This window comes from Antennarius striatus, chromosome 4 (assembly GCF_040054535.1).
Source record: "Antennarius striatus isolate MH-2024 chromosome 4, ASM4005453v1, whole genome shotgun sequence".
Lineage (NCBI taxonomy): Eukaryota > Metazoa > Chordata > Actinopteri > Lophiiformes > Antennariidae > Antennarius > Antennarius striatus.
The window spans coordinates 4,858,610-4,881,390 of NC_090779.1; the positions used below are offsets into that span (position 1 = coordinate 4,858,610).

Here is a 22,781-nt window from a genome sequence, read left to right on the forward strand (position 1 = left end):
TACACACCTGCACAACAGCCTGTCTGTTCACTAGCGATCACATCACATGACTCCTCACGTTTAATTGATAATGCAGGAGTTGAATTAATGTCCTAGATTTGCTGATTGGTGATGTTGTGTCTTCTTTCCTTCACTGTCTTTGCAGAGAGAAGCAGGTCTAACTTTCTGTATTGTTTTGTTTTCATTATTTTAATGAGTCCTCCGTGTAATCACCACCTATTGGAGATATAATTGGGGGGACTGTGTGCGTGTTGGAACCCCCTTATCCACAGCGGTAACTCCGGTCAGAGAGCAGGCACCACACAGGGAACAGCTGATTTCTGGCATTTCATCAGTAACTTGCAGCATGACAGACCATAATTTCATGAACAACTCTGTTTTGTAGTTCACCCGCGCTTCTCTGGTCCCGATTTCACCCCCTACCATACATACATAATATTAGACATAATAAGGCTGAACAAACCCAAACAGGAACACACTTTTCTGGATTAATGATAATAACTACAGGATTCACATCGCTATTATTAACAGTCAATTAGCAGCCGGCATGGCAGGAGCGATTCACGTGACCAGACCAGCCTCACTAGCGCAGCTAGCACGATTAACGTGGCTAACACGACCAGCCTCACTAACACAGCTAGCACAATTAGGGAGGCTAACACGAGCAGCCTCACTAGCACAGCTAGCACGATTCGCGTGGCTAGCTCAATTAGCACGGCTAACACGATTAGCGCGACTTTCAATTCCTGTCTAATCTGTATGAACTCATATATATGCTGAATGGCCGCAGCGCTGCTTCCTTTATTAAATACAATGTGGAATCCTCGTAACTCTCTCTCAACCTGACGCGGTCTGGCAGCCCTCCAGGACAGAGTAGTAGAGCCGCAGCTGACGGCAAGGAGTAGACCTGGGTAGACCTGCCCTCAGGTAGACAGAGATACCGGGAGTCTCACCCGATTGGTCAGGTTTCATGTCACATCACTCACCACCCGCCCACTGTGCTGCCAACCAATCACCACTGCTTTCTAAAGCCAGGGCAACAACTGCCTAGGACCACACAGTGCATCTGAGCTGTACTAAAAGGAGCCTGACTACATTTTTAAACAACACGATAACTATGATAATGTAATAAAGCGTAGGAAATTTACAATAAGTTTTTTTTTTTTTTAAAGATTTTTAGCTATAAGTAGAATATCTTTTTTTTTTGTTTGTTAAGTATTATTTTTTTATTTTGTGATTAATGTCCAGGGAGCTGCAAGGGAGGCACTAAAGAGCCACATGCGGCTCCGGAGTCGCAGGTTGCAGACCCCTAAGCTAGTATATATATATATATATATATATATATATATATATATATATATATATATATATATATATATATATATATATATATATATATATATATATATATATATATATATATATATATATATATATATATATATATATATATATATATATATATATATTAACATAATATAGTTAAACCACCCTTCTACCACTGTTGGTTCAGCCCTCCTTTTTCAGTTTAAGGTACGAGACTCTGACACCAGCATGGGTGGAGGGGAAGGAACAAGTAGGGAAGTGTTAAAGAAAAACAGCACAACATAAATAACATTTAACTTTAGAAATGGGTTGTATTTCTAATGTGTTGTACTGTCTCTAGTACAACACATTACCGTCTCTATTAATTAACTCTAATGCTTTATTTTCAGGGGAAAAAAGATTAGAGATAAGTAATCCTTTGTTTTCTGAAACGTTTCTGTAGATCTAAACTGAAGTTAGAGGTTTCTGCACACCTCTGCATACATACACAACACCTCACCCCATTACAAAATAGCTTTGACTATATGAAGTCTTTTAATTCCAGCCATGTTGGCCCTGCTCCACTGCTCCCTCACTCCTACAGTGGACTACACCTGACATGTTTGGTCTGACATGACTATACTGTAGATTCATGAGTTTTTGCATCTTCATTCCCATCACCAGACACTTGTCATACCTGTCACACAAGGCAGACAATAAGATGTGTCAAACATTACATATGCAGAAAGCGGCTGTCAGACAATCCTGTGAAGACTTTCACGTCCACAGACAAAATATACCCGTGTAAAGGTCAACCCAGTTTTGCCATATAGTGTTCAGGTGGGGCTGATTTGGTGTTACATTTCACCATCCTTCGGGCTTCAATAGATGGTCGCCAACAACCTTTAACATTGTGACACAGATTCTCCCTCTCTTGGGATGTGTACAGGTTTCCAGTCCAGATGCTTTCTACTGATGTGTGATTTTCAGGACAGGATCTCTGACGCTGGAATTGTCTGTCTGTGTCTCTCTTTGTCTTTCATTTAACCAGCTCCATGGATTTACGAGCTGTCGGATGTTAACTGTACACAACTCTGCACAACTTACGATTTCTTTTGGAATCCCACCAGTTTTTGTAATCCATCAGGGCACAAGTCATTCAGGACATACATTGCAGAGATGATGGTCTCTGACTTGAAACAGCAGGAAGAGTCTGCTGTGATCATGATGTGAAGTCAGCTGTAACATCAGTCAGCTGACTAGTGCATGTCAAGCTCTATGTGTGGTAGGTCGGTGTTGTGCATTGGTGGTGATCACTCGTTTGACTCTAACAATGACAAGCGATCTTATCATGAAGGCAATAGTTCTGAGTGGGCTGGATCTGACCGCCATCCTATTCACCAGGCTTAGATACTAAATTATGTTTATTCAAGTTTTTATATATTTGATCAAGGGGCTGAACCGTAGTCTTTATTTCACTTTTTTTCTCTTTGTACAAAGAATGAAGTAAGGTTTTATCGCAGCATTTATCTATTTATTTATCTCTTGACTTAAACATCTCAGGTTTTTAATGCAGGTGTATAAAAAAAGTTTGTTTAGATTTTGATCAAAAGAGCAACCAGTTGCAGCAACTCGTTCCAAAGCCATGCAGACACTCTTATGAATGGAGATGCTGATGAAATGATGCAAAGTAAATTTGATTTCACTGAGCAGATGAGTGAATGTTAAAACTAAGCCTTCTCTACAGGTGATCTCTTTGAATGTGGTCGGTGTGTGTGTGTGTGTGTGTGTGTGTGTGTGTGTGTGTTTGTGTGTGTGTCCCTCCGACTCCCTTTTCAGAGCGACAATGAGGACTAAAAATTAACCACACTCACTGGAGCTGCATGTTTGTGCTGTGCTTGAGTGAAATAAGTGGGCGCTGTAAGGTGCAAAACCAAAGTAAAGACACAAACCAGTTGAGAACACGTTGTGCATGTGGGGATGAGCAGAAATCAGCAGCTACGCTAAAACAACCTGAGAACACGCCAGGGTCCTCTGGTGATCTGGTTACCCAAACAATACATCTGTAGAGTGACAGCTGATTTCAGAGTGTCTACTCAAATACACCCTTCATGTACACAAGTAGATATACAAAATCAGAAGATAGCAACTGTTAACCATGTCTACCGTGAAGCAACCTCCCCACAAACCACCCGGTCACACCTCCCTCCTGACGCCCCAGCAAGCAGATCCTGGCAGCGAATTAAAAGTGAGCGCCTGAGCACAACAGTTAGTTAGCTGATAGTTAGCAGAGAATGCTTATCCACTGGGGTTTGTTAACCAACCCCAGAGGGGATGAACACATTCAGCAGCAACTAGAGGACCTCAAGATTCAGCAGGCAGACAAACACAACGATTCCAGCCAGCAGAGCTAAATCAGAAGTTCTTTTCTCGACCACCTAACGTGCTTTTCCATCCAGGGCTGCACTGGATGACCTCAGCAGGGCTGAACACAGAACCTGGAAACAGTCACCAGTTCTCTTCAGCTCCAGATGGTCACGACTGTCGTGAGATGTTTGCAATGTTTGCACAGAAGTAACTCGACTGCTTGGAAAACTGCCTCCACGGAAAGTGATGCCTCCACCTCACTGGACACCAACTTCAGCACTAATACCCTCCCTGAACAAAGCAAGCATGGGCAAAAAAATCTGGAAATGCAGCATTCTACAAAGCAGACTGGAATGAATCAGCGGATCGGCTCTGGACCCCATTCTCCTTGGAAACAGACAAAAGGGCCTCAGGCAGTGGTGCGTGTTGGCCACGCCGGCTGCACTGTGGTGGAAATCAGACGTGTTGTAACTTGTCCAGCTGCTAGGAGACGGGAGACGGGAGACGGGGTGGTGGCAACACAGGATACAGTGTCAGCATCAAAAACTGATCTGAAATGTGTTTGAGCTCACAAAGGCTGCACTGACTCCTGACAGGACACTGAAATGTCCCGTCTTTCTGACAGAACGCTTCAAACTACAACTAACAATGAGATAAATAATTATATTCATTATAGATTTCTTAAGCACTTAATACAAAATGATTTTTTAAGTTATTTCTCTTTGCTTTCAAAATTCATGCATTAGCAAAAACATGTTGGGTAATATTTTGGAAATGGTCTGCAGCGTTACATCACAAACATGATTATGATTTCACTTGTTACACAGTTTATACTTTTAACCCTTTCGGTGTCTGTCAAACAGAATACCTAATGGATTATTATGGATTATGGATTATGGATCGGGATTCATCGTTTGATGGACCTATATTTTCCTGCAGCATTTGAAGGTAGCATCATCATCATCATCATCTTCACCACCACCCCTCAGTCAGACCGTGACGTCACCTCACTGCTGGACGGACGGTGGGAAGCTTCGGATAGAGAGATATTGTTGACGTTTTGTGATCCATCCCTCCGTGTGGATTTTACTCGACATCATCCCGCATTCCACGCAACAACCACGCCTCAGTGCGGGATCCAGCAAAGATGAAATGGATGTTTAAAGAGGACCATTCCCTCGGTAAAGGGCTGCGGGTTCTCATCACACAGGAGATGCTCTTGTCATGCCACGCAGCCTTCCATTACCACATTACAGAAATGCATGCGTGTCACAGCCGTCCGCAAAATACCACCCACGCAAAGCCGTAGTGGGTGATCACGCATGACTTTCAAGCACACGCTAATAACGTGTTTTTTCCAGCAGGTGGAATGACCGCAGATCCGTCGGTAACCTTAACAACAAGCATCATGTCAGCCACAGAGTTTCTCCTTGACACGACTGAGTCTGAATCCCTGATGTCAACCCACTGGTGGGGTGATGGTGAAGTGCACTAGTTCACTAGTTTAGGGACAGTTGAAGTCACACTTAGTGTAAATAATGAAAAAAAATTAGTAAGTTGTGTTCAATGTCATGTGTCTCAGACAAAAGAATTTCAAGTAATCTTCTGTACATGAATTAACCAGTTCTCACTATTTGTTCCTGAGCCTCCTGCACGATTGTTTTAGAACATCCACTAGAACCACGACGAGTTCGGTGTGAAGTTCTGTCCATTGAGGTTCCGTTGGGGCCCCTTCGGGGACACGTCCAGATCCGGCTCCTCTGTTCGTATTCTAAGCCTCACGTAAAAAAGAAACGCTGCTGCTTGGTTTTCTAGAGATGTTTCCAGAATTAGGACTCGTATCTGGGCGAATGACAGATGTGAACGCTTAGAGGATCCGCTGCGTCTGATCAGCCTTCACCTCACCCTCCTCTGTGTCTGATAGAGACAGACGCCCCATCACCTGTGCCTTTAGAATTAGATTCATTTTAGTACAGCAGGCACTGCACAACACTTCTACATCACACTCTGACTCCACGTCTTTGTGTTCCATCCCCCACCAGGTTCAAAACTGTATGGATCCATAGATCAGACTGGGCTTAGCTGTGTGTGTCAGCAAGCATCAGTGGAGACTCCCATGAGGCTTCACTCCACCTTTTAATCTTTGACTTCCTGTTTGTGCTTCTCTCTCTCTCTCTCTCCCTCAGAGCACCGATGTGTGGAATCAGCCAAAATCCGGAACAAATATCCTGACCGCGTCCCGGTGAGTGGGGCCGTGGGATGGGGGATGTGATGAGTGATAGAGGTTACACATTTCTTTCTATTTCTATGTTTGGCAAATTGAAAAAGAGCCGAGTGCTTCAGTAACTGAAAAAATCCTCAATGCAGCAAAAGGAAAAAGAACTCCTCCATTAGAAGAAACCCAAGTAACTTAATGCTTGGAAATGTTTTTGTTTGGGGTTTTTTAAGAAAGAAATGAACAAAAAAATGTGAGAAATGTCATGAATTCTGTTCAGGTAATAGAAGTACAGACAGATAAAGGGAACTTGAAATGTCACTACTCACAAAGGCAGGTGTTGGGTTATAATGCACAACCTTTAGGACCCAGATGAGTATCTCCACGCTCACAAAAATGTTCTGCGTCAGAAATAATGTTAGGAGAGAGTACATAGTAGAGTAAATTAAATTAAATTTTGAGTTGAGGGAAAGAAATTGTTTGCTGGTACAAATAAAAACAGAATTTATGTCCTGATTAAGTTCCACGGATGTCGTGAAGTCGGTTCAGTTGGCGAGTGTTGGTGCTGCTAAACACTGATGGGCTCTTTGTTATTGTGTTAAAAATGTTTGATACATTATTATCGATTACCTTTATGTGCCTGTTTGCATGTTTAAGACTTCATTATCTCTGCTGAGTCACGTCACAACAAACGTCAACCAAAATAATAAGCGTTTGTTGGCAGGAATTAGTTTTTGTACTGGTACTGATGTTTTCTATCAGGGTCTGCAGTTAGTTTCTAATGAGAAAAACTGAGGCCAAGTTCAAATGAAATGCAGACAGTGTGTCAGATTCTTTTATATAAAAGATTTCCAGAAATATAGCTCTAAAACTAGTGAAATGAAAGTATTTCATGCTGTCAAAAGGAGAAGCATCAGCTGGTATTCACCTGGGAGAATAAATATGTCTTTGTAAATCATTTAATCAATCAGATTTATCAGATTTAACAATCTGTTCAGATTAACACCCTCTACCCTCAGACCCTCAGCCATTAGGGTGAGGAAAGACTGGATAAATGCGCCGCAGTCTGTTTCAAGTAGAGAGCACAACAATCATGACAGACACCAATAAAAATTATGAATACAAAAGAATTAACATATCAGGTGTCAGCAGTCATAAAAAAGACTCAAGCTGCTGCTGAAAGGGTACTAAAGTTCTTGTCACAGACAAAAGCCCACCTGTAATGGAGAGAAAGGGACGTAACTCCGCCGACAACTCCTCAGGCCAGAGCTGTGTGTGTCGAGGACCTGCCCATAGAACATACATACCCTCTGGCTTTTGAGTTGACAGTCGCGTGTTAAACTACTTACATTCTGTGTGTAATGGTAACTAGGACGGAACACTGAAAGCAGATCAACTTTGCCTCCGAGTCATTGTGTTGGTGATTGTTCAGGAGCAGGATGAGCAGGATGTAAAGCCACTTCAACCATACTGAATGTAAACTTTAAACGCTCTGACCTGGATGCGTTCCAAACTCACTCCTGGGCTGATCCTGTCTATTTGCTGGAAAGATCTTCACACTTTTGTGTTTGTGTGTTAATTAAGTAATGTATTCAACCCTAATGAAGCTCAGCAACACAGGGTCAACAGTAGAGGGCAAACAATACGTACAATGATGTGAAAAGCCGTTTTCTTCTACCTTTTCTGATCTCAGCTTTCAGAATTTCAAAATATGTTAAGAAAACAAAAGACTACCAGAGGAAACACAAAGTAAAAGCTTTAAACAGACATTCTTTGTTAGGTTTACCACATCAAATTTTGTTGTTCAATAACTAATCACCAGTATTTTTTGTCCTCAATGACTAAAACAAAATAATACCAATCGTATTAATAGCCAGCTACACATTGAGGCCTGGTTATGACCAACTCATTATTTAAATATTTAATATATATCTAATATTTAAATATTCTATTTTCAGAAGATTGAAGTTGGGTAGTAGCGCTCACCAACAGCATTTGCTGCTAAAATTCAAAGAAATTCCATGAGAAATGGAGAAGAAATGGAGGAGTTGGGAGTCAGAACACGGCAAGCACTCATTGAGGACGTCGTGAATGATCTACTGAAAATATCCAACAAGCTTCTGGACTCAATAGAGGTCAATGTTTATGGTTCCACTCTCCTCCATGTCCTCCATGGTGAGGAGAAAGCTACTGCTGACTGAGAAGAACATTAGGGCTCCTGATCTTTACCACAATACACTCTGACGGTCCTTTGAGCTAAATGGGAGAACCATTCCATTGACTGATGAGCTGGGACGACTTTAAAGAAATACGACTTCTGCTCGTGGTTGACCCAAAGCTCAACCACAATAACGTCTCTGAATAAGAGTGATCTCGTCAGCGTCCAGATCTGAAACCGAGGGAGAACTTCATGCTCACAAACGTAGCTGCACTAGTTCAGTTGTGAACGGGCCGCAACTCAGTGATGATGTAAAGCGTTTGGTTGAAGTTCCTGCTGATATAAATGGCCCGAGTAGCATTAAAGTTTATAGGGACGATAAGTTTTCACACTGTTGATTCAGATATTAGATTGTAAAGTATTACACTCAAAACAGAAAAAAATCAGGAAGAGGTAAAATTGTTGATGCTAAGATGGTCTGACAAAGTTTGGTCACCAGATTCAGATGAGTCAGATGAACTGTGACTGTCACATCCCATAATAGCCATGAAGGCTCTGCCACACCAGTGAGCTCCACAGAGCACCAGAGATTCACAGAACAGGGTAAATGAGGGGGCTGGGATTCACAACTTCAGCCCCGTCACACAGGTGGGTGACTTCCTGTTGACGTGTGTGTTCCAGGTGATTGTGGAGAAGGTCTCCGGCTCTCAGATAGTGGACATCGACAAGAGGAAGTACCTGGTGCCCTCCGACATCACAGTGGCCCAGTTCATGTGGATCATCAGGAAACGAATCCAGCTGCCTTCAGAAAAAGCCATCTTCCTCTTCGTTGACAAAACAGTCCCCCAGTCCAGGTGAACGCAAATCTAAATCTATTCCAAATTAGAAATACAAAGCAAATATGTAAAAGTAAAATAGCAAATATGATCTACCGTGGCTAATTCATCGCCTGCTAACCATTCCCCATTCCCTGGTCTTCCTGATTATCAGTGATTGAACCTCTTTATCAGTCGTCCATTCATTCATTCATTCATTCATTCATTCATTTTCCCTAAACGCTTCATCCACTTGCTGTCTTGGGGCGTTAATGTTGTTTCTGTTGGGCCAAATCTCAACTACAGTATTTTCCACACTATAATGCGAATCTAAAAGCCTTTAATTATCTCAAAAACCGATGGCGCGCCTATATATGAAAAAAGTTTTAAAATAGACCATTCATTGAAGATGAGTTCTCAGATGCGTTTTATAATCCAGTGCGTTTTATAATCCAGTGTGCTTTATAATCCAGTGTGCTTTATAATCCAGTGCGCTTCATGTATGATTTTTTTTTTAATAGGTCATTCATTGAAGGTGCGCCTTATAGTGCGGAAAATACTGTACTGTCATTTGCTGTTGACTACTGTCATTCATTACTGACCGAACCTGTCTATAAACCGGTGTCCAGGTGTTGTAACTTGAGATATTTACACAGAAAGATTTCTAAAACCTTTAAAAACGCTTTTTTCCGAGCAGTGCCTGAAACACTGTAGAAAACCAATGCTGCCGTCCCCAACGTCTCGCCATCAATTCATCGGAGCAAAGCTTAACTTAAAAGCTGCATAATATGGATTTGTGTGCATGTTTTCCATCATAAGTTGTGTTCATGATGTGAAAAACACCTGTTCAAAACACAATCATACTACGGTAACGTCTTCCTCGCCGCATTATCTCCTCTTCCAGTCTGTATCTCGCTTGTGTACTTTGTTGTTGTTTAAATCAACGCAGTTTATATGCTGGAATATACGGTAATTTTTTAAGAGGAGTGGTCAGAACTCTAGAACGACCCTTTACAGAAACCCAAGAATCCTCTGGAAAAAGCTCTTTGGGGATAGTGGTGAGGAAAAAAACTGTCTATTAGCAGGCAGAAACCTCAAGCAGATCCCCAATGGGTCTCAGTGAAGACAGCAGAGTTCTCACCAGAACCAAATTTCTTTATATTCATTGTGTAAATTTTGTGCTGTGAGGCCTTTTTATATATCACATGAACAGTGATGATCCTTTTTCCTTTTGGTTTGTTCCGTGTGCAGAGGGTTTACCCTTTGACCTGTTTGACTGCCAGGTAAAAACACATCTGTCACAGTGTGTGATTCTCCTGTGGAATCACGCCCATCAGTTTTCCATCATATTCTGCTGTCCATTCACGCTGAAAGCTAACGTCATGTTAATGTTCAGTGTGTTCCTGATCTGCTTCAACAGGGTTGGTTCAGATTGCTCAGGAATGTACTGTAGCTCCTCACTGTGTTTAAATTACATGTACAGTTCTGTATAGATCGCGTAATCCCTGGGATTATATGCAAGTATCGGATGACTTCAAAAGCAAACACATGAGAATATAACAAATTGTGTTATTACTGAAGACTCAACCACAAAACAACTGGAAATATTTTCAGTGCAAATGTAAAACATTCACAGTTTGCAGTCAACCGTAAATGGGTTGGTTGTGTCTACAAGTGGAGCAATTCCTGTTCCAATTGTTAATGTAAATATTAAAGAAGAAAATTTCAGTTTCACATTTAAAATTCATGACGCTCAAATATTTCATTGAACACCTACCGGACAACGCCCGTATCTGTGGTAATTTATACAATGTTAGTCTTCAGGAACTTTTTAAATAATTTCTTTACTAAGTAACTAACATGTGATGTTAAAAGTAAAGACGAGTAAGTGGATTAAATGATGATAATTACGTTTATACAAAGGCGGCACTGTGGCGCAGTGGGTAGGGCTGTGACCACACAGAAGGCGGTTCTGGGTTTGAGTCCCGCTCAGTGTGGAGTTTGCATGTTCTCCCCGTGTCTGCGTGGGTTCTCTCCGGGTTCTCCGGCTTCCTCCCACCTCCAAAAACATACGCTTCAGGTCAATTGGTCGTTCCAAATTGACCGTAGGAGTGAGTGTGTGTGTGTGTGTGTGTGTGTGTGTGTGTGTGTGTGTGTGTGTGTGTGTGTGTGTGTGTGTGTGTGTGTGTGTGTGTGTGTGTGTGTGTGTGTGTGTGTGTGTGTGTGTGTGTGTGTGTGTGTGTGTGTGTGCATGTTTGCCTGTGTGGCTCCGCGGTGCACTGGCGTCGTGCCCGGAGTTTCCCCTGCCTCACCCGTTCAGTCAGCTGGGATAGGCTCCAGCTCCCTGTGACCCACACAAGCGGGTGAAGCGGTCAGAGAAAATGAATGAATGAATGAAAAAATCCACTTTGTGCTTCTCTTTCTCCTGTGGCGTGTAACTGTCCCACTAGTGGACAGACGGGACATAACGTCTTCCATAGATTGAAGACAATGTCAGCAGTCTCTTTGTTGGCTGTGCTCTTAGCTAATAGAATAGAGGTATTGAAGAATGTTAGCACCGCCCTGACTTTACATGGAAACACATGTCCAGTCCTCCACGTGTGACTGGCGGTTTGTAAAAACAGCATTGTGACCTACAGTTATCCCATATCCTAAACAATGGCTTGTTGACAATGCACTTCAACAGCACTCATTTGTCACAACTATTAACTTATCAGCTTGACCGCTCCCCCCTCTAAAGGCCTCCTCCTATAGATGAGGTCTGTGTGGGAGACACTCAAGATAGGGGCTGGTAAAGGAAGACTAAGACTTCTTGTTCAAGAGAGGAATCCTGTTGAACAGGAGCTGACACACCAAACTCACCAGCGCTTTGTTCCACTGACTAATCTCAGATCAGGTCACATGATGCATGATGTTGTGTAAAACATGTAATTATATTTATAAAACATTGCAAATATCATATTAATCTCTTGTATTTCATCCAACCATGACAGAGGATGGATGTCTCTTCCCTTTCACAGGCAACTTAAATGTGACGACACATTCATTCACTTTCTTGATGTTATCATCCCATATTTGATCCAATCAGAGTCAGTACTGATACTCTAGATCCAGTTTCCTCTTCCTTGAGTTGAGAATGTATATGGAAACATCTCCAGGTGTTAGCCGCACCGTTACAGCCACAGAGTTACTGTACCCACACCGACTGTGTGACTGTTGTCTGCTCTCCGTTGTGTTGCAGTCTGACCATGGGCCAGCTGTACGACAAGGAGAAGGACGAGGACGGCTTCCTGTACGTGGCCTACAGCGGAGAAAACACCTTCGGATGCTTTTGAACAACACAGGGTTAACACCTCACTCAGTATCTTTGTCAATACACACACTCGCACACACACACGCACTCACACACACAGACACACGGCAGGCCTCGACTATGCTTCAGTAATTGTAGTACTTATATTTAGATTTATTGCACCTAAACATTTACCACAGACATTTATGATCAATTTTTGATACTAAAAACACACACCCAGATTGTCAACGGCACCAAAGTGTGTCAATAAACGCCTGCTTGGCTTTTATTAACAGTCTTTTAAGGACAGTTGTGGACAGAAATTTTTTTAACACTGCCGTGAAACGAGAACAACAAAACGCAACACATTATGGCAAGTCTGATGTAATTCATTTTTTGACATATTAGCCGAAGGAAACTCTTTCAGGCTGTGACACACGATCAATACACGTTATCTTGTTTTATTTGAACCCAGATTCATGGTTTGTGCTCTGCTGATGTGAGAGAGAAACCTTATAGTCATCTGAACTGTGGTGTGGATGTGTTCATACACCTAACTTACATTATGTACAACCACTGCTTTGTGTGACGTACATTTTACAGATAGGAACTTGAGATAAGAGAAGCAGGTCTTTCTATTCAGAAAGTGAATACTAGTAAACAGGAACAGGAACCACCACCGGCTAAAGGGATGGAGGTGTTTGCTTACTACTTACTGTAGTTCTGTGACGTAGTTCTCAGCTCAGTCCAGGAGGACTCATGAGACTAACACCTGATCTTTATGGTGTATTGTTATATTTACCTATTTAAAATAACCATAACCTAATCAACACATTTATCATTATGCATCCCATCATATAATTGTGCTTTGGTACACGTGCATCAAATGAGACCTGTGTGAAGAATATTCATTGCTGTAACTAACTCACGTTGCTCACGTCTTTGTGGACATTTCAGTGTGAATGACTTATGGCTCCTCTCTTCACTTAGGTGATGCTAAATAAGAACCTAATATCTAACGTTTATTCATCCTATTAAACAGTGGTATTTGTGCACCACAAGGCAAATTGAGCACGATATGTAGATGTGTAAAATATTATTTAAATCCTATGATAACGGCTATTGTTTTCTTTCATCAGTGTTGTAGGATCATTGAATATGTAAAGGAATTTTAGAAAAAGGTCAGATAAGGTAGCTGGAAGACCTGAACCAGTAGAAATGAATGTAAAATCAATTGTAAAGTTGTTTCTTTTTGTCCAATGAAAAAGAAATCTTATTAATATGTCAGTACATATACTTCATTTTTCCTAAAAATTAAAGGTCTCCTGTTTAAAACCTGCTGTGAATTTTTGTCTCACAAGTTTGACAGCACACAATAAAGGGATTAATAAGTGTTAAAAGGGATTTATAAAGTATCTATCTATCTATCTATCTATCTATCTATCTATCTATCTATCTATCTATCTATCTATCTATCTATCTATCTATCTATCTATCTATCTATCTATCTATCTATCTATCTATCTATCTATCTATTGATTGGTTACTAGTTCTGCTGTTACTTCTATGACATCTGCTGCTCTGAATCTAAATGTCTAAAAGACATTTTTGATATTATTAACTATCTGCCTGTTGGCTCCCCGCTGTGTGCAGCTGGTGGTGTAGTGTGAGGTGAGGGTGGGGTGGGGTTAGTTTGTCACTATAGAGCGTGATTCCTGAGGAATCTTAGCTCTTTTCTCCTCGATAGGGGCCTTCGGTTGTGAAACATTACCATGTCTGTGTGAAGCCACCTCCATGAAACCCACCGGAGATGATCAGACGACTGATGGCCTCTTGAACAAACCAGAACGTCTGAAACCATTTGTTTCCGTTTTGGATCACCGTCCTTTGGAAACATCAGTGATGTTCAAGCATCATTGTCCTCAGACGGAAAGAAGTTTACTGCAAGGTTTTCATGGAATCTGCCTCAACCTCTACAGGCTGCATGTTTCAAGTGGTTGAGGAAGTGATGATGGCATCACTTCATGATGGCAGGTGAGGAACGGCCATGATGAAAGAAAAATATGGAAAATGGAATAAATAAATTAAATCGTTATATTTGTCCAGTGATATGTATTATAAAGTTGTTTTCCATTTAACATCACCAATTTTAGATTATTTTTACTCAAAGTCACTGAATTTTCACATTTACCTCTGAAATACTGAGCAGAGACCTGCGGTGAGGCAGCAGCCAGCCGAGCCTCACCATGGATTGATCAATGGCTCAGCTAGCTGTGCTGGCATGCTAAACAGTGACACCGTAATGCTATCTCTCTATATGTTGCTATTAAAATGTTCAAACACATTTGCTCTAAGAACCAAATTTCCATAATTTAGCAAATGTATATAATGTATATAATGTAGTGTTTTTTGTCAACAACTGAATGTGTGTAACGTCTTTCTTAGTTGAGCGGTCCTAAAACCACTTGGAAGAGGCACCAAGTGAGCTACGCAGTTCTCCAGCCTCGTGGTAGGGGGCGCTGGTGATCCCATGGCTTATTCTTGGGAATCCTAGGCCGCAATTAGTGACAGCAAGCTACAATCTATAGTCAGCAAGTCAAGCAGCCATTCATTTGTTTTTTTCCGCTAGCCTTTCTGAATTGGTAGATTTTTAAAACTGAAGGAAGATAAGGAAAATTTCTCCGTACCAGTTATCAATGTTTTTGTTCAGAAGGAGTGGCGCATGGGCTTCATTTATATGTAAACATAACATACTGTATAAACAAGATATAACTCTTTTAATCAAATGTGCTTATTTGTGTATTACAGTTTGTGTACAGTATGTAAATAATTCTGCTGAGACTTTAAACAGCCGTAGCTACGCTGTTGGTTCGTGTTTGTAAATCTGATTATGATGAAGTCAGTGCTTCACCAGCCATGAACCTCACCACACGTCACTGTTCTCCAGAGACGTCACCGTGGTTCACCTGTGGCAGGTTGTTCTTCTCAGCAACAGCTTCTTCCTTGACGCGTTCAGGTCTTAACAAAGCTTTGGAGCTCCACTACTAAAGGATGTCTACCGATGTTTGCAGAGATTTAACATTTGATTTGGTGTACTTTAATAATCCACAGGGGAAATTATTCATTAAATCCAAAGACAAACAGACAGCGTGTAATCACTTAGTGACACACCTGCGGTTAAGACTGTTGCTCCAGAATTCAACATCTCACTGATTTAGGTCACCGCAAAAATGCTGAGATTCACGTTCAACGTCGGATGAATTGTGATCCATTCAGCACCATCATCACGTCACAGTTAGCTTGGATTCTCATACGATGACAAAAAACGGACACAACTTGTTCCTCCGATGTATTTTGTGGAGAGCTGATCCGATCTTTAATCCTCACAGATATGAATACAGAAGGGTTTATTGTTAATTCATCTCATGTGTGATGAAAGACATTTAGATAACGTTGTACTGAGACTCAGTATTTTTTTACACCTCGAACGTCTCTTATATCTTACCAAACGACTGTCAGAGCCTCCTGCTGCAGATGACTGACATCGACCTCAGAGTAACACTTCCTGCTTGTGACCTGGACAACATGCTGCCCAGCATTAGCTGACCTGGACTTGCTTCATTCTTATCAGTGGAATCTGCAGAGTTGGAGCGTTAACACAAGTGTCCCTCTGTCCCTGCATCGATTTAGTGTCTGGAAGTCCATGAGAACAACCATTCTTTATTTATGAGCAACTTTAGTGTCCCAGAGCCTGGAATCTTGTCCTGTGTGCAGTGGGAACACCCCCGTCAGGTTTTACAGGTCGTGAATCCTGATGAGTGCAATGACTGAGGTGAATGCTTGTGAGGGGAAAACACAAAGCAAAGGCTCTCAAAGCAGGACTGAAAAGAAGAGATAGACCTATTTTCCTGTGTGCTGTGTGTTCACAACACGAGGTCCAGACAGCTGCAGCCACAACTCGCTCCGCACATTGTGAAAATAAAAGCATCTGAGGACACTGAAGAGCGGCCGTGAACCTCTGAGGCGCCGTGCTGCGCGAGAAGTGACACTCAGAAAACATTTATCCACCACGACCCGCTGAGGACATGAGGACTCAGGTCACAGCCCAGGTTTTTGTCCTTTTATTCAAAGTGTGACAGGATTCGGTGCGTCACGTGTTCGCCTGTTTCTGCATCAGTTCCGCTCTGACAAAACAATTTGGGTCTCGGAGGTTTTCAGCAGAAGAGCAGCAGATCTCTGTCGCTGCGCGGCCACAGGGGGAAGGCGTGACGGAGGAGCTGCTGCCAGGCCTGCTGGTAGGCCTGAGACGCCCGCTTGTAGTCCCAGTAGGTCCTCAGCTCTCCTGTCCCGGATGGACTGAAAGAAGCACAAGAGTCACAAGTTATTTAACAAATAATAATTATATGGATGTAATTCATGCTCTGAAATGTCTAACATGAGGTCAAAGCGTGTGGCCGGATCGCCTCCAAGTGAAGTGTAGATTGGTGTCCTCCATTTCCCACCAGTATTTGTTGTGGAAGCTCCTTTCACTGGAGATCAGATTTCAGGAATGGACACCAGTGACCATTATACCAGACAGGACAGCAACCGGTCGCCATTCAAACCCGTGAAATCCTATCTTTGTCTAGATTGTTGACAGTCTACACAACCTCTTGGTTCGATACTTTCCACTCTGTGTTAGAAGAGCGCCGACAGATTTCCTATCAATAAATTGCGAGGTGATTATATTTTGTTGTGGACGGGCATCGAGATGCTCCCGTCTCCACGGACGTACGGCGTTGATGATCTTCTTTAACAGTGATTTGTGTTTCGTCACACACTAACGACACTCGGACATCCCTCCCATCCCCCAACAACTGGACACACTATTGTTGTTGTGGATAATGTTGTCATTGTGGGGGCTGCATGCATGTAAGAGGGCTGGACTGAGCTGGGATCAGGTTGTCTGCAAAAATGCTGACAAACAGAAGAATCACTGTTCTCCCATCAGACAGGATTCTTGGCGCCGCGCGCACACACACACACACACACACACACACACACACACACACACACACACACACACACACACACACACACACACACACACAGACCTGTGTGTGTGCCGTCTGGTCTGAAGTCTGAAACGTGGGCCTGATTTTTCCATTCCTGCCCTTGGTTCTGGTTCTGCCCAGTCCATGCAAACTGACTTCCCATCAAACCCGTTTTAGACCAGTCCAACTCAAATGCCCACATCAGCGGTAAAGGAGGGTAACTCTTGGCCATGCCCTCAACATTTGGAAGAGTTTGTTGAGCTACATCCTCGCCAATGATTCACTTAAATTGATGCACCTCCATGATACCCTGGGGTCCATGTGTGGTGAGAATGTCATGCAAATCTGTCAGTCAGACAAACAAACACACAAACAGACTAAACTCATCACATAACTCATCACAGAACTCACACGGCTGTGGCCCAGTCGGTGCCACCACACAGAGAAGTGGTGTTGCAGGACGGATGAGGGCCGACAGTCGGTCACACAATCCATGACCTGGATGGTGAACTGGATGATTGACTATATGGAGACTCTTGTGCAACATTTCTGGATACTTAAACATCGTAAAAATGAAGAAAACAGCCGGCAATAAAGAGGTCAGAGATGATGAGCAGATGTCAGAATGTCATCTGAGAAGACACAATAAAGTGATGTTAGTTCACCAGCTGTCTGTGAGGTCAGTGACAGAAGGTGAACGTCCAGGTTGTGTGTCATCCAGGTCCTGGTTGATCCAACAGAAGGTGACCAGCCTCGCTTGTAAAAATGTGGTCTTATAAAAATAAACAACCTTCAATAATACTAAGGGAAACTTTGTTAGGTACAAAAGTTATTAGGAACAATCCTAAAACACACACGCACACACACACACACACACAGAATGGGATGTGAGCTCAGTGATGAACCGTGAGTGCACAAACACCTTCACACACATCCGTATTTCTGTTCCATCTCCATCCACCTATCCTGTAGCGTCAACATCTGTGTGTGTGTGTGTCAATCCTCCTGAACACACACGTCAGCGTGTGTGTGTGTGTGTGTACATATTGTGCTACGTGATGAACCCCATAAGCTGTACATATACAAACATCAGTCACCCCTACTTTACACTGGTGCTACGTTTTAAACGAGGGTTCGACGGGGATCCCCGTCTCTGAGCGTCGGTGTTTCAGACTGCCAGGATTTCATGAGGGTTCTTTACGGAACCCGTCGTTCGTTACCTGAGGGAGCTGGGAAGTGCTGAAGGGTCAGTGTCCGCTACCAGAGACAGGAAGGAGTGGAAGAGCTCCAGCTTACACAGAACAGACCTGGAGACACACAAAAACACACGGATGTCACCGAAGGTCACTGAAGGTCACTGAAGGTAACAGGGATTCTCTCTGTGTCACAGTAAAGTAGGGTGAGTGTGCCGCACCTGGCTTTAGCCGTACCCAGGTGCTTCTTGGTGACTCCATACTTGTAGCCGTTGGCAGTGACATCTAGTGGCCGCTCCGTGACATTACACCAGCTGATGGCTGAAACACGGTGACAAAAACCACAACGTGAACCCTTAGTGCTGATGAATCTGACTGATGAAGTGGGAAAGAAGTCCTTCGTGATCTCTGCTCATTACATGAGCGGAGAGTGAAGGCCCTGCAGGTGATTTGATCATCTCCACGTGTGATCCTTTAACAGGTGGGTGAGTTTTAGATAAGACTCATTTCCAAAAAAACAGTACCTCAATCACATATACATTTATAGTTGATGACCATCTCAGAAGTTTTGTACCCATGATTCCAGCTAACAGCTGTACTTCCTGTGTGGTCTGAACACAGGTGAATATATGAGATTGGAATAGGGATCAATTATTTAAACTCTGATTAATCCACATCCAACGAATCCTTTACATAATTAACTTGAAACCAAGTCACCAAGTGTGTGTGTGTGTGTGTGTGTGTGTGTGTGTGTGTGTGTGTGTGTGTGTGTGTGTGTGTGCCGATCCTACCTGCACCACAGGGCGTGATGCGTCCCTGCCAGTGTCGGTGTCGGCGTACCGTTTCACTCTGGCTGAAGCAGGACTCCAGGCTGGACTGAAGCAGTGCCGGCGGACGGACGGAGAACCCAGCAGGGAGGTCCGACACCCCCGAGCACCTGAGGGGGGAGGAGGGGGAGATCTGCTGAGCCTCACACCAAAGGAGACACATCTGAGTGTGTGTGTACATAGAAATAAATGTGTGTGCCTGGATATGTTGTCAATTTGATAGAAAACACTTTTCCGTGAAAGGACAAAAACACAAAATACATTTGGTAAATTGAAAATATCATATTACTATGTCATATATATATAAACCGTAGCAGTCCATGGAGGTAGAATGATCTTTTCTGTCCATCAGCCACAGGAGAACAGTAGACGTACAGGAACATTAAGGCATCACCCCGGGATGGAATGAAAGCTACCCGATCCACACCGTAACACTATCACTTGAATACCACGGTGCCAGTGTATGTTTCCGTAGAGACGGGCTCAGAACGACGTGCGGCTCAGGTTACCAGAGGAGGTGTGACGTCTGTCACGTTGCTGAACGACATCTAGACAGCGTCTGAAACACAGACGGCCTTCAGCTCCTGCAGCTCCATCAAGTTTTCTGTGAGCACCTTTTTTAAAGTCTGCTCTGAGCTCCTGCTCGCCACCGGTTCTGAGGTCTGAGGTCACGTATCTCAGACAGGAAGGTTACAAACAGTCAGGTCAGAGGAAATTCCTAATTCCAGGAATTTTCCATGTTAAATTCAAAAAGGTTGGGTTTATCTGACCATCAGTGTGAAACCACACTTTAAACTCTCACCTGGAGACCAGAGCTCTGTGCATGACGTCTTGGCTGTATGGACACTTCCCCACCACCACGGTGCTGAAGTAGAGCGCCTCCTGCAGGTAGTGGGACAGCAGTGCACCCTGAAAGCCCACCACCCCCCAGCGGGCCAGCTTGTCGCTGCAGGAGAGGGACTGCGTGGGCTCTCCTCGTCCAGGCTTGACCCGCAGGAGGCCGGTGCTGTGGTACCCGACCCCAGGCTGCAGGGGGTCCACCTGCCCCCCCACGACACACTTTGCCCCCGTTCTGTGAATATCTGGCGCCCGTGGATGTGGTCCATCTCCAACAGAGGGGGTTCTACTGTCCATCTCCAGCTGCTCTGAGGGTGGTGGGGCGGGTTCCTCTGGTGGTTCTTCATGGTGGCTCTGTGACGGAGCGTCACGTTTGGATGTGTCTGAAGGGAGGGGTCGTTTTGGGTCTCCTCCCCCCTCCAGCACCATCTCTGCTGTGTCCTGCTCCAGCAGACGGGCCGCTTTAGGTGTTTCCCCGTCGTTTTGCTGCTCAGCTTTCCTCTTCAGGCCTCGTCCTCCTTCATGTGCCGACAGGAGGGGAGGACAGGAGTCAGACCGGCTGTCGTTGAACGGGATGATGGAGGCGTCGCCACCTGGTGGACAAGAAGACCGCTGACATCTGAGTTAAAGGTCCTCTGAAACACCAATCATTTGATGACTGTGTGTCATCACTGTAAAACAATACGGTTAACAGGTCAAATAAATAGATAATGATAGAAGACAGGAGATACGCCATATTCTGATGTATTAAATGTAATAGTATGCATTTAATTACCCATCAATAAATGCAGAAAATGTTTTAGAAATAATCAGCAGCAGCTTTCAAAAAGACTGTCAGGAACAAATTAAATACATTAAGCCAAATTTAAAGACGACAAAACTCTCTTTAAACTCCTCATTGCATTTGATCGTGTTCAATAAATATACAGATTTGTTTCTGCGACCGACTGACTGACTGACTGACTGACTGACAGACAGATGGATGGATGTGGACCATCCAGCAGTCACATTGACTACGCTCCTAAGAGTCGGCTGGACCTGAGGGACATGTGGACTCACAGGGGGTGTGACTGGTGAAGAAGATGAAGGACACTCCGGGACGAAGCCTCCACTTGCCTCGCTCCTCTGCCTGACAGAACACAGAGCTGTTGCCCCCGACAACGGCCTGGTGCAGCTCCTGCATCAGGTACCTAGGATTTCACACAACCAGCGGCGTCAGTCTGTCTGCATCACGTGATCCCGTCTGCTCACCCGGACATGAGGACACGCCCACCTGACACACCCCCTCCGAGCGATGACCTCAGCGTGGCTGTCGTTGAGCACGTCCCCTGGACAGACGGGTGTTATTAATGAGTTCATCTTTATCTAATCAATAATCAATCGAGTCAACCAGCACATGAAACACAGAAACACAACGGATGGACAGAAGACGACACACCGTTGGGACTCATGGCTGCGTGTCCGATACATTTGGTCCCAGTTCCCAGAGAAACCACCTCCTTTGTTACTGGGAAAGAAAAAAACACTTCTTCATATCCAGATGTATGTTCTTAGGCTTGAATTTCCTACAAAGTTGGGTTTTTTTAAAAATAAATCACCTCAACACATCCATTAATGCGTAAATAAAAAGTATAACTTTCTTCAATGGTTAATAGAACCCCCATATAAACGTCTACAGACTACAACCTCCTGTGAGACAACAGTCCATCAGTGTGCTTTGATGAATATGGATCATTTTTTACGTAAACCTTTTGTTATGACAGATAAAATAATCTCTTATGGGAGTAAATGAGTCTATTTTCAGTTTTTCTCATAACAGTCTAGACTTGTTCTTTTGGTGTAACATTACACCAATCTTATAATTGTCTTGTCTTGTAAAATTTTTAACTTTACCCTCAATTATTTTATTAAAAGACTTTTTTTTGCAGTACTGTATTTTGAGTTTCCTATAAAATTGTTATTTTCCTTTTGTAATAGTGACTTTATCCAGATAAAACTTAACTCTTGTGATTTTTTTTCCTCGTAGTTACAGCTTTTTAATTACAACAATGTACCCGTTAATATAAAATTATTACTTCATTTCCAAATTATTCTCTTAATTAAAAACATCACAACGTGGTCATGTTGTGATCTCTTTACGCCCGTTGCTCCAGCTGCATTCCCGTCACTGGACATCTGTAGGACTCATGTTGACGGGTTCTTATTTAGCCTCTGACTCTTTAATCTTTTCATTTTGTTTTTTTTTTAGAAAACAAAACTCTCCGTCCGTCCAACCTGCGTCACCACGGCGGGTGGTTTTGATGACAGCGGCCAGTAGGGTCCACTCTCTGCCGGGCTCAGGCTTCCCTTTAGTGGGAAGCCGCTTGAAACGCTCGAAGCACAGGCTGAAGATTTCATCCGCGTCCACCATCACGACCCGGAGCAGCGGACGGGACTCACCCGAACAACCCGACTGCTGCGGAGCCTGGCGCTCGCCAACTTCACCGGAAGCCGCGAGGAAGAACCGCAAGGAAAACAAAATTACTTCCGGGTTGTTTTACTTTCACAATAAAAGTCTTTCAAACATAGAGGAACAGCTCTGGCCCCCGGCTGAAGAGATCCACTGGGGGGGTAGAGGTCAGGAGAATAAACAAGTTGTTCATTTGAGCATTTGATCTAAACAAGCAGAAGAACAGAAACGTTTCTTCTTCAATATTTATGGACATTGCCAACATGTTTCTGTGGATATAAAGTCATGTT

The 22,781-nt window shown here is 43.3% G+C and overlaps 2 protein-coding genes across 5 annotated transcripts; one reads left to right on the forward strand and one right to left on the reverse strand.

The window, feature by feature from the left end:
• The first annotated feature begins 4,679 nt into the window (after positions 1–4,679).
• Positions 4,680–13,434, forward strand: gabarapl2 (GABA(A) receptor-associated protein like 2). 2 transcript variants are annotated; one of them, XM_068313304.1, is made up of 5 exons: positions 4,680–4,853; positions 5,034–5,153; positions 5,859–5,914; positions 8,727–8,899; positions 12,102–13,434. In XM_068313304.1, exons 1-5 carry the CDS (start codon positions 4,820–4,822, stop codon positions 12,193–12,195), a joined length of 477 nt encoding a protein of 158 aa, XP_068169405.1. In that variant the 5' UTR covers positions 4,680–4,819; the 3' UTR covers positions 12,196–13,434. The 2 variants fall into 2 exon arrangements, with proteins under 2 accessions (XP_068169405.1, XP_068169406.1); XM_068313305.1 differs by lacking the exon at positions 5,034–5,153.
• Positions 13,435–15,502: 2,068 nt separating this feature from the next.
• Positions 15,503–22,534, reverse strand: adat1 (adenosine deaminase tRNA specific 1). 3 transcript variants are annotated; one of them, XR_011035234.1, is made up of 10 exons: positions 22,317–22,534; positions 21,481–21,549; positions 21,316–21,370; positions 21,102–21,232; positions 20,008–20,635; positions 19,170–19,315; positions 18,600–18,699; positions 18,406–18,492; positions 17,597–17,817; positions 16,374–16,508 (listed from the first exon to the last, which is right to left on the reverse strand). XR_011035234.1 is itself a non-coding variant. In XM_068313793.1 (9 exons), exons 1-9 carry the CDS (start codon positions 22,450–22,452, stop codon positions 16,367–16,369), a joined length of 1,494 nt encoding a protein of 497 aa, XP_068169894.1. In that variant the 5' UTR covers positions 22,453–22,534; the 3' UTR covers positions 15,503–16,366. The 3 variants fall into 3 exon arrangements, 2 of the variants coding, with proteins under 2 accessions (XP_068169894.1, XP_068169895.1); XM_068313793.1 differs by lacking the exon at positions 17,597–17,817 and having other exon boundaries at positions 15,503–16,508; XM_068313794.1 differs by lacking the exons at positions 17,597–17,817; positions 21,481–21,549 and having other exon boundaries at positions 15,503–16,508.
• Positions 22,535–22,781: the final 247 nt, after the last annotated feature.

Bases quoted from the DNA above. Each gene is read 5' to 3' on its own strand.
- gabarapl2 (XM_068313304.1), top strand. From the start codon at position 4,820: ATGAAATGGATGTTTAAAGAGGACCATTCCCTCG. The intron at 4,854-5,033 runs GTAAAGGGCTGC...TGTTTTTTCCAG, and splicing joins TAAAGAGGACCATTCCCTCG to CAGGTGGAATGACCGCAGAT. The intron at 5,915-8,726 runs GTGAGTGGGGCC...TGTGTGTTCCAG, and splicing joins AATATCCTGACCGCGTCCCG to GTGATTGTGGAGAAGGTCTC.
- adat1 (XM_068313793.1), bottom strand. From the start codon at position 22,452: ATGGTGGACGCGGATGAAATCTTCAGCCTGTGCTTCGAGCGTTTCAAG. The intron at 21,371-21,480 runs GTGTGTCGTCTT...CCGTCTGTCCAG, and splicing joins CGCAGCCATGAGTCCCAACG to GGGACGTGCTCAACGACAGC. The intron at 18,700-19,169 runs GTAGGATCGGCA...ACCGTGTTTCAG, and splicing joins CATCACGCCCTGTGGTGCAG to CCATCAGCTGGTGTAATGTC.